Source organism: Sander vitreus, chromosome 18, assembly GCF_031162955.1.
Source record: "Sander vitreus isolate 19-12246 chromosome 18, sanVit1, whole genome shotgun sequence".
Taxonomy (NCBI): domain Eukaryota; kingdom Metazoa; phylum Chordata; class Actinopteri; order Perciformes; family Percidae; genus Sander; species Sander vitreus.
This window is the reverse complement of record NC_135872.1, coordinates 21,461,425-21,477,265: the sequence shown is the minus strand read 5'-3', so window position 1 is coordinate 21,477,265 and position 15,841 is coordinate 21,461,425. Positions and strand designations below refer to the sequence as shown.

General features: G+C 41.6%; 1 protein-coding gene across 3 annotated transcripts; it reads left to right on the top strand.

Moving 5' to 3' along the window:
• The first annotated feature begins 263 nt into the window (after positions 1-263).
• Positions 264-11,061, top strand: LOC144533517 (breast cancer metastasis-suppressor 1-like protein-A). 3 transcript variants are annotated; one of them, XM_078274925.1, is made up of 10 exons: positions 265-508; positions 738-828; positions 1,564-1,691; positions 3,473-3,552; positions 4,380-4,476; positions 4,893-4,982; positions 5,133-5,197; positions 5,283-5,322; positions 5,584-5,716; positions 9,209-11,061. In XM_078274925.1, the coding sequence occupies exons 1-10, from the start codon at positions 373-375 to the stop codon at positions 9,324-9,326; spliced, it is 978 nt and encodes a 325-aa protein (XP_078131051.1). In that variant the 5' UTR covers positions 265-372; the 3' UTR covers positions 9,327-11,061. The 3 variants fall into 3 exon arrangements, with proteins under 3 accessions (XP_078131054.1, XP_078131051.1, XP_078131053.1); XM_078274927.1 differs by having other exon boundaries at positions 5,133-5,198; positions 5,290-5,322; XM_078274928.1 differs by lacking the exon at positions 5,283-5,322 and having other exon boundaries at positions 264-508; positions 9,209-9,325.
• The last annotated feature ends 4,780 nt before the right edge of the window (positions 11,062-15,841 follow it).

Sequence of the window (15,841 nt, the reverse complement as noted above, 5' to 3'; positions counted from 1 at the left end):
TTCCAAACACCTAAAAAAAAAAAGCATATCAATGTAGATGTATTAGTATACAGCTACATTGACTTTTTATACCTGCACAACCAGTAGCCTACGTATTAGTTGTTCAGAAAAACTTTAAAAACTACAAGTCCCTAAAATCATTGTGTAGAAATGACTTACCCATACCAACATTTGATTGGACAGACTCAGTAAAATTCCGTCTGATTGGCTAGCGGTGGCCATGTTTGCATTTCCAGCTGTCTAGATGCGGGCTAGCCATAGACTGTATATAAGAAGGGGCTAGCTAACCGGTTAGCCGACTTAGGTATTTCTTGCCTATTAATTCGGGATAACATTCTACCCTCGTTAACACCGGCTTGTCTGGAAGTCGTGATGCCCGTTCACTCCCGGGAGAAGAAAGAAAGTAACCACGAAGAAATGGAGGTGGATTTTCCCGAGCAAGACGGCAGCAGCACAGACGAGGAGGACACGGTTAGCTCGTCCGTGTCTGAAGATGGAGACAGCTCGGGTAGGAAGAAAAATAGGCCTTAAATATCAACCCACAGCTAAATAAAAAGAAAAAAATGCTTGTCTGTCAGACATGGGTGCATCATGAAAGGCGGTTGCTGTTGAAAAGTAGCTGACATTTTCACCTACGAACAGTATGGGGTGGAGATGCTATGATGTCAACGATGGTTGAAAGGGAAAGCAGTAGATATGGAGGTGATGTTAAACCTGTTCTGTCTTTATGTGAACAGAGATGGATGATGAGGACTGTGAGAGGAGGAGGATGGAGTGCCTGGATGAGATGACCACCCTGGAGAAACAGTTCACTGACTTGAAGGAGCAGTAAGTTCCTTCCCATCAAAACACAGCCTTCACCTACTGCTGTCAGATCAGAGTCAACAGTGTACTTCATATTGAAGTTGAACTCTTACTAAACTCTGTGCCAGAGCTTCTAAGACACATTGTATCTGGTTGCTTGGCATACTTGGGACGTTGGACCTTTTTCAGAGTGGTGGTCAGCCATATTTTCCATATAGCTGTAAAAACAGGTGGTCATCTTGGATAAATGTACATCAGCTGCTAGCCAATTTTTTTTGTAAATATTTGTGGGTCAGGTACAATATTTCTTATCAGAAGTTTTTGACAAAGTGGCTATAATTATGAGGTGAAATTCAGTTTTGAAAATGGCTTATAATATATTAAACTAAGTTGGTGTTGGCAGGCGCATTAAATAAACAGTATTCTTCTGTAGATGTGCCACAGCGTCCTGTTCTGGAGAGACAAGGACACTGTTTTGCTCACCAATGAGAGTTAGAAAATCATCAGTTCATCATCAATCAGATATATATTTTTTTTTTTTTACAACTCTTCCTTTATTCTGCTTATCCTCATAAAGCCTACACTTTCTAAAGACCTGTTGAGTTTTAATCATTACCTATTACCATTATTTTTGCATTTGCTTACAAGATATTTTCTAATTGTTCGGCTCACTGTAATGCTATAATGACGCAGGAGTGTTCCCAGCTAGTTTAGGTTTATGAATTGATATTCTTTCCCTACTTATTTTTTGCTGTTCAGGTTATACAAGGAGCGTCTGAGCCAGGTGGACATCAAGCTGCAGGAGGTAATGGCTGGCTGTGCCCAGGAGTACCTGGAACCTTTAGCCAACCTGCAGGAGAACATGCAGATCAGGACCAAAGTTGCTGGTGGGTCATTGTAATACCACAGGCTTTTGCTGTAATATACTTATATTTCAATTTGGTTTAATAGACAGAATTTGACTTTACCTATGACAGTGATATCATATGAAATATACTTGACTATGGCGAAAGCAAAGAATACTCTTTTGTTATTAAATTCTTCTAGCTATCATACATTTCACCCCTATACTGGGGGAAAAAAAAGAAGCTAAACAGAGCAGATTGTGGTACTTGTACAAATTATTAAAGTTGCTTTAATGATATGCAACTAAACTGAATGTGCTGTTTTACAATTTGAAAGGTTCTGTACTCGACATTCAGAACATTAATATAGCAGCAAACAAATATTTGCAATATAAAGATATAGTTGAGTAATGGCGTCCTGAGCAGAGATTTAAGTCACACTTGAGACAAGCTTATTCGGTGTTTGGTGTTTTAAGCCCCCAACGTCATCGTCCAGGCAGCGCTTCCTTGAAGGCTCTAGGATTAGGCAGTGGTTAGGTGCCTTGAAGTCGACGTTGGGGGCTTAAAACACCATCGAGCAAATTTATTCTTTCCACTTTGCGGGGGTCCGTGTGACGTACATTTCGTCATCGGAGGGTGTACATGTAGGCTTTGTGCGGACATCCATGTAGCCCCAATTCGATGACGCTACAAGTGGTACTCAGGACCTTTACGCCACCAGGACTCTGAAGTGTGCTGGAAAGATTGTGGCTGACCCCTCCCACCCCGGACACAAACTCTTTGAGTCACTCCCCTCTGGCAGGAGGCTGAGGTCCGTCAGGACTAAAACCTCACGCCACATGAACAGTTTTTTTCCCCCTCCGCCACTAGCCTTATCAACAAGGCCCGGAACCCACTCTGACTCTCCCCACACTCCACCTCTGGCTCCTCATGCCACTGTACCTACTCTGCTGTACCGTTCCTTTTTACTTATTTATTTTATTTTACATTTTATTTTCTATCTTTTATTAATATTGTTATATTCTTCTTATCCTTCTTACATTTAGAAAATGTGACATGCACCAACAACACCAAGACAAATTCCTTGTATGTGTAAAAAAACGTACTTGGCAATAAAGCCCATTCTGATTCTTATAGCGATCTACTGCGCATCTGTGGAATGCGTCCTCCAAGTGTGAATCTTCACTGGTCTTTCGATTTTAATTATTATCCTGTCAACGATTCAATATCACGATGCATCATTATGGTCTGTCACTGCAACGATGCAGAATCGTCCAGGTCCGCAACGCGATGCAGTGATTAATTTCAACAGCCCTAGTTCATGGTGTCTGCCGCTGTCCATGTCTGTGTCCGTTTGGGAGCATAACTGAGGCTGTTAGCCCCCCCTTTGTCCTCCACCGTCTCTCTCCCTTCGTGATGCGCTGATCAGTGGTATGAACTCCGTATTAGTGACCCGGGTAGTGCGCAGTGCAGGGCAGCAGCAATTAGCTAGCCAGTGGTAGCGCCATTGCTTTCGTTAGCTCACGGCTAGCACGCCATTACGGCTCAGCCACCTCCATGTTTGCTTGTCACGTCAGAGGCGAGAGCCGTGTGCAGTGCAGCCATTCCTGGCCCAGGATTCAAATGTCAATCAAACTCTGGTGAGAGCCGTGTGGAAGCAATCCCGGCCCAGACTGAATTCTGTTCAGTACCATATTTCAAGTACAGCACCTTTTTTAAAAGGCTATATAATCACTTTATTAAAAAATTTAATCATTACTGCTATCTGCCTCTGATTGATTGATTGATTGATTGATTGATTAATGGTTTAATGCTTGTCACAGGGATCTACAGGGAGCTGTGCTTGGAGTCAGTGAAGAACAAGTACGAGTGTGAGATCCAGGCTGCCTGCCAACACTGGGAGGTAAGAGGTCAACGAATGAGTCGGGGCTTATGTCAGAGCTGGGACGATATGCTTTTGTCCCGATACATTTGTATTGCGATTTTCATTTATTGCGATTCTATAAGTATTGCGATTCGATCGTATTGAGTATTGTGATTTTCTTTTCGTTCTTTAACAAAAACAAAAAGTTGAATAATACACTTCTAGACACACCATATCATGAGACATTTCTAAAAATGAATTGTTTTCTAAAAAGAATGCACAAGTCAGTCAGTCAGTCTGATGTTTATTTTATTTGTTAGAAAAAGTACATAGATTACATAGATATAGATTTTCTGCTTTCAGTCAGTTTTGCTGGAAACGGATAGGATGTAGTGGCCGTCAGCTGTACAGTATAAACAGAAAATACTTAGGTCAGTCATTGGTTAAATAAATAAATGAAAAATATCCATTCTAGAGAAAAGCAATTCTAAAAATCATCACGATACATTTTGTTAATTTAAATTACTGCCTCTACAACCACCACCTAAACCTAGACTGAATTGAACCCAGTCTATATCATACCATGTCACTTGTACCTTGTACACTTTAACTTATCACTTACCTCATAACTTGTCTTTATTTGCTCTTGTATAGTTAATTTACTTTTAATCTTTTACTACTACCTCTTTTTTTATTTTTTATTTTGTACTTGTACTTCTATCTGCACTCAGTCTGTCTCGTGCTAACACCTGAATTTTCCCTTCGGGGATCAATAAAGGTTTATCTTATCTTATGTACTTCTGGTGATGATTTGTAATGATGTTTTTCCCACCGGTGTGTTTTCCCTACTGGTTTCTGTCTTCCAGAGTGAGAAGTTGCTGCTGTTTGACACTGTGCAGAGTGAATTGGAGGAGAAGATAAGAAGATTGGAGGAAGACAGACACAGTATTGACATTACCTCAGGTACCAACTAGGGCTCACTGTCACATCCTGCCCAGCATCCCAAAAAAACCACAGTATTCAGTTTATACTGCTATGGAATAGAGAAAAAGCATTACTCACTTTCATTTAGTTTTTTGGTAAATATTTGGAATTTTTGTTGAACAGTAAGTAAAAAAAAAAAAAAAAATACACACATTACATACAAAATACATTTATCAAAACTAGAATCTGTCAACTGACAAACCTATCAATGAATAGTTTTGTACTAACATAAGATACGGAGTACAATTAGTGGTAATAATGAATAATCACAGAATAAACATTGTGAACATATGAACCCACAAGATGCAAAGTTTGTCCAGATTTTAATATGAAGGGAATATCATTCAGAAGCACAATGTTTCTCCTCTCTCTAATCTTTCCCCTTTGCTTTCCAGAGTTGTGGAATGATGGATTGCAGTCACGGAAAAACAAGAAAAAAGACCCATTCTGCCCTGTCAAGAAGAAGAAGCCTGTTGTTGTTTCTGATATCCTTTTCCGTTTGTCCTGTCCTTGTCTTATTCCCCTCATCATTCATCCGCACCACATTTGGCTGCAGCCCTTCAGTGATGTGCTTTTTAAGACGAATGTTTCCTACCACCGTACATTTTTTTTTTGTTCCTTAACCGCTCAATTACGGCCTTATATCGTTTACATGCTGCAAGATCTTGATATTCTCGAAGACTGGACCGCAATAAGAAAGGTATTTTGGAAACGGGCATAGCACTCACATGCGTCTGTGTTGCGATTTTGGACCTTTTAGTTGTGTCTGTTTCCTCCCCCCACAGGCGATGGCATCACTGGGGCCACACAGGGTGAAGGTGGACGGTAAGAGTTTGTCCTCGTCCTTGGTTTCAGTCAATATCTGTCTGAGTGCAGCGATCGACCAACAGTTACACAGGAACAGGGCTGATTCAATACTTTCAGCTCACTCACGCTCATAGCTGAAAAGGAGACAAATGTTACCTCCTCATCTGTCTTTGTCATGCCTTTTTTTTTCACATTTTGTGCTGTATATCTTTTAAACTTGCACTGTACCTGTCTCACTACCTCACTGCCTTGTTCCCTTTTCTAATTCTCTCCCTCCAGTCCCTGCAGCCTGCAAGCCTGACAGACATCACCATGTGGTGCGCTTCGAGGACGGTCGACTGTTCTATGACAACCAGTGGTACTGCAGGGGACAGGCCATCTGTATCAACAGGAAGGACGAGTACCCGACTAGGTAGGGTGGGTGTGGGGGGGTGTGTGGGGGTGGCAGGGTTTCCAAGGTCATGGGAAAACCTGAAAAAATTATGGAATATTGTTGTGTTTAATGAAATTAATCACGTTAATCTTCCGTGGATAACCTTTAACATAATGTAACGTGACAGGGCAAATATATTTTCTGTAGCTGTCGTCGAAACGTAGTGCCGATATGCGTCAATGCGTCGCGTTTTGTTTACCATTACGTGCGCCCCCCCCGGTTCCGTCTCTCCCTCCATGTATGATAGCTAGCTGAAATTATGTTTGAACAGAGTTTGAATCTGATATGTTTTGAATCACACCGGTGAAGTTTACATTTAATATTTCATGGCCGAGAAACATTATGTAGTATGTAGGGTACATACTTGTTGCCGCATTGTTTATCAGACTCGCATCCAGAATCAAAAAAATATGAACATAACCAACTGTTTGTAAAAGGTCGCTGTTTGTTTTCATACAATAATTAACATTTGAAGTGTACTATACAATTCTGTTTAGGTTATACATTGTGAATGGTCATGAAGATTTTATTATGGATCCTTGAAAAGTTTAGAAATTTTGTCGATTTAAAAAGTGTGGTTACCCTGGTGCGGGAGCAGGGTTATTGATTACAGCACGTGTGAGTAATGACGCCAAACGATGTGTGTACTCATCTGCAAAATGATTGTGTGTCTGACACATTGTGAGTCTGTGTGACTTGACATGCGGTGGTCACATGGGGGACTCATTTGTAATGGAAATGGTTCCTGGTGGATTTAAACAAAGAGCGACACTGTGAGTATTAGACTGACTGATTGTGATTGCACACTCTGCTCTTTGTGCATCCTGCCCTGGTGCGTGTTGTCCGGACAGGGTGCTGAGTGAATAGAGGCCGGGTGTGCATTGATGTCCGTTTTTCACAGCACACCGCCCTCCCTCAGCACCGCTGAGCGGTGACACAAACGCAACAGGATACCGGGATCTGGACACCCGTACAGCAAACCAGACAGTCAGTCTGTGGACAATAAAATGTAGCCAGGAACTTTTCCGCTAACCAGCTCTCAACCTAACTGAACACCTACAGTGGGGAGAACAGTATTTGATACACTGCAGATTTTGCAGGTTTTCCCACTTACAAAGCATGTAGAAGTCTATAATTTTTATCATAGGTACTGTGAGTGATGGAATCTAAAACTAAAATCCAGAAAATCACATTGTATGATTTTTTTTTTTTAAGAAATTATTAGCATTTTATTCCATGACATCATTATCATCATCAGTATTTGATACATCAGAAAAGCAGAACTTAATATTTGGTAAAGAAACCTTTGTTTGCAATTACAGAGATCATACGTTTCCTGTAGTTCTTGACCAGGTTTGCACACGCTGCAGCAGAGATTTTGGCCCACTCCTCCATACAGACCTTCTCCAGATCCTTCAGGTTTCGGGGCTGTCGCTGGGCAATACGGACTTTGAGCTCCCTCCAATGATTTTCTATTGGGTTCAGGTCTGGAGACTGGCTAGGCCACTCCAGGACCTTGAGATGCTTCTTACGGAGCCACTCCTTAGTTGCCCTGGCTGTGTGTTTCGGGTCGTTGTCATGCTGGAAGACCCAGCCACGACCCATCTTCAATGCTCTTACTGAGGGAAGGAGGTTGTTGGCCAAGTTCTAGTGATACATGGCCCCATCCATCCTCCCCTCAGTGCAGTCGTCCTGTCCCCTTTGCAGAAAAGCATCCCAAAAGAATGACGTTTCCACCCCCATGCTTCACGGTTGGGATGGTGTTCTTGGGGTTGTACTCATCCTTCTTCTTCCTACAAACACGGCGAGTGGTGTTTAGACCAAAAAGCTCTATTTTTGTCTCATCAGACCACATGACCTTCTCCCATTCCTCCTCTGGATCATCCAGATGGTATTTGGCAAACTTCAGATGGGCCTGGACATGCGCTGGCTTGAGCAGGGGGACCTTGCATGCGCTGCAGGATTTTAATCCATGATGGCGTAGTGTGTTACTAATGGTTTTCTTTGAGACTGTGGTCCCAGTTCTCTTCAGGTCATTGACCAGGTCCTGCCATGTAGTTCTGGACTGACCCCTCACCTTCCTCATGATCATTGATGCCCCACGAGGTGAGATCTTACATGGTGCCCCAGACCAAGGGAGATTGACCGCCATCTTGAACTTCTTCCATTTTCTAATAATTGCGCCAACAGTTGTTGCCTTCTCACCAAGCTGCTTGCCTATTGTCGTGTAGCCCATTCCAGCCTTGTGCAGGTCTACAATTTTATCCCTGATGTCCTTACACAGCTCTCTGGTCATTGTGGAGAGGTTGGATCATACAATGTGATTTTCTGGATTTTTGGTTTAGATTCCGTCTCTCACAGTTGAAGTGTACCTATGATAAAAAATTACAGACCTCTACATGCTTTGTAAGTAGGAAAACCTGCAAAATCGGCAGTGTATCAAATACTTGTTCTCTCCACTGTATAGGAGAAAGAGGAAATAGGTTTATTAATGCAGTTTATCCCTTCAGTAGATTCGGCAAGGTTTGCCGAAGAAAAGAACTAAGCTTTGCGGTGACGACCACATCGAAAATGATAAGAGTACACTAAAGGAAAAACTTCTGTAACTATGGGGAATGAAACCTCAAAGCCGTGCGACGCATCTGGACCCATAGTGGGTGAGATGGTTAGAAAGTATGGACCGGACTGCTTGAGATATCTGTCATATTGGTCAAAAAGCTTTGGCTTTCCAAAAACTGGATTACTGAGTCCAGGAAAGTAATTTTATCTGCTTTTATATATTTAACTATTTTAACTGCTCTTCAATGTTTAATTTCTTATACTGCACTGTAACTTTTTTTCTTTTTTTTTTTTTTTTTTTTTTTTTTTTTTTTTTTTTAATCTGTTTTCATGTAAAGCACTTTGAATTGCCCTGTTGCTGAAATGTGCTATACAAATAAAGCTGCCTTGCCTAGAGCTCCAGACACTTAGAAAATCTATGCTACAGAGCACCAAGGGTCAGATGCATGGAACTTTAATTCTTGTTGTGTCCAACATCCATACCACATACTAATTCTGAGCTGTTTTTTAGTATGTAGGGGGTGTTTACACGGAAGGAAATAAAGGAGCTAGTCGCAGCTGGATTTTTAAAATAAATTGTGGGTGGTGGTGAAATAGCTCCATGATGAGTTTAGAAAACAAGACGGTTGTTTTCTATTTGTGGAGTTTAACTTGCAGTTTTTATTTCATCGGACGTCCATCAAAGAGTAGCTCCCTATTATGTGCAAACCTTTTCCAGGGCTGTGGCTATTTACAGCACCCGTTTTCATTCATTTCATTAATTTATCTCATGTACCTGTACAAGTAGTTTCTCTCACTGCACCTATACACCATTTTCCTCAAATCGTGCAGCCCTAATGTCACATGCTGTGTTGGTCATGAGGATCGGGGAAATTGATGTTGCGCTAACACTGGTTTGTTTGTGTCATACAGTGCCATCATCACCACCATGAACAACGACGAGGTGTGGTTCAAACGACTGGACGGCACCAAGTCAAAGCTGTACATCTCCCAGCTGCAGAAAGGCAAATACACTATCAAGCACTCGTAAAAAACAAAACACACACACACACACACACACACTTTTAACACACACATACAGACGGACAGATCATCATCTCTGTTTCTTTTTGTCTCCTTTCCGTGTGGTATCTTTCTACGTCCTTGCCATATGTACAGTCACACACACAAAACACACACCTCACTTCCTCCCCTCTGTGTCTAAGTAACAGAAAACAAACAAATATCAACTGACCTATCTAGTCTAAGGAGACGATCTTCCCTGTAAATATGTATGTATGTGGATATTATTGACAAGGTCACTAAGTGTCATTTTCTCTGGAACGGAGATCAATGCAAAGTGCTGCTAGAAAGAAGGAAAAAAAATGGGCGAGGAACCGGAGCAGTAGCGAAGTTTGAACTGCGGAGCTCAGTCGCGTGCCTTTCTAAGACAAGACGATGCCCGTCCTGAACTATCAAAATCAATGCAGTGAAGCCTTACTCTGTACTGTGTTAGCACCAAGAGGACTGAAGCGGGCCAATGGCCGAGTGAGTGAGAAACCCTGATCCAGGTGAGGATGCCGTCAGCAGTGTTTGATTTGCCTCTCGGAACCCACTGGTTAGACTTGAATTTCATGCTCCGTAGCGTCTAATAAATCTGTATTCGGATCCCCTGGGACCCCAGTTTGAGCAACTGTTTAGTTTAAAAAAAAAAAAATTGCACAAGTGTCAATATGAAGATGGAGAATGATTAATCAATTTTGAGGAAATGATTATATTGTGAACATAATGAGATGAAACTGTTCTTCAAGAACACCCCGGAGTATTGTTGAAACCCACTTGGGGAGCCACTGTACTAAATGATCTTTTGATGTTTTAGTGCAATTTTTCACAGCACTATATATTTTTTAAGTTCAACCCAAGGCCAGCCCCATGCACTAAGAGAAACATAAAAGCCTCAAACTGTATTTTAAGAATACAGTAACGGGAGGTGCCCTGTATATAGAGATGACTGTGTTTTGTCTTTACTTCACTGTGAGTCTTCTTACCATGTTGTTGCCATGCGTCTCATAGTGCCTACTGTTAGAACTAAACATTGAAGGCAGGATTCGGGCTAAAGTTGCTCTACTCCACAGGTGTGAACTGCATCTTTGTCCGTGGCAGTGGGCTCATAACAGCCTCTATTTGTATCTCATAGTGCCATTTTTCTGTTTTTTAATCTTTTATTCAGCACATTTTCTGTGTTCTTTAATTAAAATAGCTTAAAGGATTGGTTAAGTCCTGCATTGTTACTGTTACACCTGCAAAACCAAAAGTATCCCATTTTCCGTCCTCTCTTGTCTGTGTTCCTCCCTCTTAATTGTCACTTCTCTTCCTCGTTCTCTTCCTCCTTGCTGTTGGTAAAGGTGCTCCTCAACAGTACATTGAGAAAGCAATATTAAGGGATTTTTGTGTGTGTGTGTACAATCCGTCCAATCGAACCTTCTGTGTATGTGTAACTTATGCTTGATTCATTATGTTGTATTACCGTTGCTTTATATTTTCAGCATTTCAAAATATTACCTAACAGTATGGTAAAGAGGTGCTTGCAACATTATATCATAAACAAAGTGTCTGTAAAGCCAAATGTGGCATCCACTGAGAGGAACTTTTGATAAGTTTGTTTCTGCTTTGTTTTTACCTTTTTAATGCATTATGGTTCCTTTTTCCATATTTGAGATGAAAAGAAAAAATGTGACATTGTGCCAATGCATGTACAGATGATTAAAGATTGTCTTTGTATCATTTGAAGAGAGTCAAACCTGCACATAAACAATTCTTTACCCTTTTGTAAGCAAAAAAGAGCGTCTAAACTTGAGTGGACTGGTGTTTCTACTGTACTTTAAAAAAGCTTTCTGTCTGCATTTCTTGCAACAACAAAAGTGTCTGTGCAGTTAGGTGATTACAGTATCAACGTGCTCTGCTTGAGTCAAGCTAATTTTCTTTTTCTTGGACTTAAGAGCTTTGGATAAAAATATCAGAGCTTTGCATACAACTTAAATATCCTATTGGATTTGGCCTAGCATGCACAAAAAAAGCCCAGATAAAATCTTTTATAATAATTCAGTGTACAAAGGGAGAAACTCCCTGACAGTGCACACCCCAAAGTCACCCCTGAGGTTTGCTCTACCCTTGCTAAACTCTTCTCAAACTTAAAAAAAAAAAAAAAAAGTAGCTTATTTGGGAGAAAAATGCTGAGCTAGTCTTATTTGATAATGGCTCTTTGGTCTGCTGTGTTCAACCTTTCAGTCACTTGTGTGTATTTCTGCCAGAGGAACACTCACTAGATTAAACTCCACATACTGGTATTGATTCAGGATCTACACTAATGTACCATTTTCTTGCCCCCATCACTGTCTATGCAGAACCACGCCATCCTTTGATTGACCTATTGGGAATATTGATTAGATACAGCAGTGCAGCCAGAAATTCAAAAGAATCAATTGAAAGGCTAAATATATATATATATATATATATATATAGCTATATATATATATATATATAGAGAGAGAGAGCTTTATAAGCAAAATGGGTGTTTTTTTTAAATAAATGTTATTTGCTATAATTTACCACATGGTCACACTAGGTTATCCCCATTAAATTCATGAAAGACAGTGCATCTCAGAATTCCCACATTTTAAACCACCAAATACCAGGCCTTCCTTGCACTTCTCCGTTGTATGCCATTTTCCTGGCCACAAGGTGTCAGTAGTGATCCACAGCCTCGGCGCTAGATAGGACGAGGGAGGTGCTCTGTGAATCTGGGGCACCCTGCTGCTGAAGGCCTCCAGCTGATGAGAGGGAGAGGGATGAAGGCACAGTTTGATCACAGCTCGCTGGCCACGTCTGCTACCGCAACAGAGAGAGGGAGAGCGAGAAAGAGGAAAATCCCCATCACCGCGTCAAAGGCAGCAGCAGCGAGCAACCGGGCCGTCTGTCTCTACACGCCATGCAGCATCTCTCTGAAGCTTTCCTTGAGTCTGCTTCACAAACACCTGTGCATGGACTCTTGTGTATGTATGAATATGGTCAGAAATGGACATGATATACCCTTTCTAAGATGCACATGCACCCAAATAACCGCAAAGGAAAGGCTTTCCTTGTTTGGTTTCTATCTAATGATGGTGGTTGAATCTGGATAGTCTGTCCCAAAGTTCAGGCCATCTTCAGCCCCATCTACCTTTAATGAGTAACCAGAACTGGAGGGTCATTGGGACGTGTTTACTGCAACACTGGGGCTAATTAGACTGTGAAAGTGTCACACTGTGCTAAATTACTTATATCCCTGCCCCTCTGTGTGATCGCTATGACTATTCAAGAGAGTGAGACTGTGTGTATGTGGGTCTCTTTGTGCATGCGTGTGCCAGGCCTCTGCGTAGGCATGTACCTTTTGATGCTGATTGTGTAAGAGAATGTTAAATGCATACATCCGTAAGTTAATATCAAAGGGATGAGGCAAGTTGCTCATCATCAGGATTACGAGTGAGAGGCAATTGCGAGGTGGATTCAAGTGGATGGTGCTGCAGCCTGCAACCTGTGTTCTAAATGAGCCTGGTGTCACCTCTCTAGGTGTGTCAGTGGCCTAGAATTCACCATTAGCACTGGATCTTAAACTGTCTCTTCTCTTGCATCAAGTTGCTGCTTCTTTAACGATAAGCTAAACTAAGCTTATCCACACTGAAAACAAACACAATTTTGCAATTGTGAAAATAAGGTTAGATGGGGCCTTTTGTTTCAGGGACCTTTTTATTACCTCAAGACTAATTTTAAACAATAAATGTCCTTTGCAAATGTTAGGTGGTTGCCTCTAACTAATCAAACAGCCCAACTCAAGTCCGCTGCTACACTCACATGACATACTCCTCTCACTGCAACCCATATCCAACACACTCTTTTAATCATGGCGGCATACTTAAGCTGTCAGTGCTCTGCGGCATTTCAAAAGCCCCACCTCCACCCCAGCATCCACCTGTAGGCTCTGAGTCTAGCTTCCCACAAGGGTGGAAGTCAGTACAGTCACTCCCCACTCCCTGATCTTTCCTTGCAAGGAGCGACGAGGTCAAAGCCTAGATGACAAACAATTTTGTATATATTCTACATTTACGTAATAATTTATTCCACGTGAGTTAGCTGACTGAAAATGTCAGAGTGGGACAAGGCACTGGGAAGACAACCACACTTAATAAAATCCCTTTTAGATTTAGAATTTTAGTTCCCCATTTCTTTCATCTGCATGTTACCCTTAACCAGAAATATTCCACGCAATTGTTCCATTTGTCAAGTAAAGATAAGTGAGTCACATTTCCACAGTGTGACAAATGTCTGATGAAGAAAAATGTCAAATTCAAGTTAAATAAAACAATGCAATTACTTAAAAGTACATCCTAAAGGACAACATTGATAATGTTTTTAGCGGGTGCATTAGTCAACCTAAGATGGTGATTGAGAGCAGGAGGAAAAAATGTGAATCCTAGATTTCGTAACCAAAAAGTCTATCTTACAATTTATCTGCGAAACACATGCTGTTTGTTACCATTACCACAAATACACAACACAGATATTCAATATCTATCGAAGTCCCAAAGGATGATTTTAGTGCTACCCCAGAGTATGCTTCTGCCAGTCAAGTCCTCTTTTCAAGAAGGTGCAATTTACATAATGGAGCTCCATTTGCGGTAAGGGAATACAGTTGTGTGTAGCAGTTGTTTTCAGGACTTCTCTGCTCCTTTTGCACGACAAACCAGCCCTATTCCTGGTTAAATTGCTTCCCAGCAAGTTTGTCAGAGTACATGACAATTATTGCACCCATCTACAGCTTCCCAGACTTTACACAAGTGAAGAGGAAGACTGTCATGCTGTGCCATGGCATCCATCCACTTGATAGTGCATTACCACTCTCTTGGCATCTGCGATGTACCCCTGACCTCTCACTTGTGTCCTGGTGACCAAAGAAAAAGTCTAATGGAACACCTGCCACCAATATCTTCCATGTGATGAAGTCAGTGCAGTGAACAACATGACAAGTCTTTGGTTCAGCAACAGAACCTGTTCAGAAACTGCTTTTTCTATGCTGTCACACCCCAAACTACTATTGGAGTATCTCAGGGTTGGCATGACATGACTCCCCACAGCAGTGGGATTGTGAAGTCTTCCTGGGTGCCCAGACGTTTTGGTGAGCAAAAGACACTCAGAGCCAGGAAGATAGCTATTGTAGAATCATTTCAAAGAATGCAACAGAGCAGTGACAGCCTTGAATTCCATGCCTTAAAGCAGAATACCTTCCCCCCTAACCACTCAAGATCATCCATCCTTGGGAATAGGTATGTTTGCTCATGGGACATGACCATAGACAGTAAAATAGATGGACAATGTGACGCCGTTGTTTTCCACGGAGACCAGTGAAGTCTATTAGAAGCACATTTTCGGTGATGGCTGAGCGTTACTGCGCAGCCTCCAACTGAGCTTGATGACGTAGATGTGACGTGAGCAACCTGTCTGAAAGTTGTAAGTCTTCTTTCTGGTAGCTGGGCCTAGAGAAATCGAAATCATTCCAAATCTTGCAGAGACGGAGAGCGTAGGTATATGTAAGGAGATAACATAGGCACATGCTAATTATTGCTAACTAAAATGCTAGTTAACATTAGTAATTAAACTTAAACAGCTAATGTAAGTCGAAACTGCCTGCGAGCTTCTCCTGTACTATACCGTAATTTCTCTACTATGCGACAGTAAGTCGCGTGGTTATGACACAATCGTTAGCCTATTTTTACAAAAACGTCTACTACGGAGCCATAACGTGAGATGCAAGGTAATGGAGCCTTTTATACATTGTCGTGTTTCTTTAGAAATAAACAATGGACAAACAGAGTCTTTAAACACTTCAGATGTAAAGTTATTTGCTGTCAAAGTAGAGCCAAAATGAATGGCAGTCAATGGGATGCTAACGACGGGTAATGGTTTGCTAGCAACAAAATGGCTCCATAGGAGCTACGCTTTGTGGAGGCTGGCTTACCCCCTTGGACATGACCAAAGAGGCTGCTTACCAATCCATCTGATACCTTAACTGTACTGGAACTACCTGTCAACCTCTTGAAATGAGCAACAGTCTTAAGATATGCTGAGGTATTCCAGCTAATGCAAGCTAAAATCTCCAATACTGGGGAGTGTTGTCACAGGCGGATGGCATGACTGACACAGTGCTCAACTTTGGGCAGCCTCTCAAGGGTGTATCTAGGATTGACTCCAGCAGTGATGGAGAAATATCCCAGAATGTAGCCAATTCTGTAAAAATGGCTGGGCTTTTAGAAGTGGTGTGAGGAGAGGGAATTGAGCCAGAGAGCTAGTCAATCTGTTCTGTTCTCTCTTTCCTGTCTGTCACATTCTACTATTAAGGTGTATGCATCACTGATGTATTCCTGTCACTTAGGGTTTGGAGGGAGTTTATTTTTAACCACCCTCTAGTGAATTTGACTGAGGCGGCTGCATCCTGTGGTACACTCCTCTGCCCCTAAGTAGAAATTGCCAGTA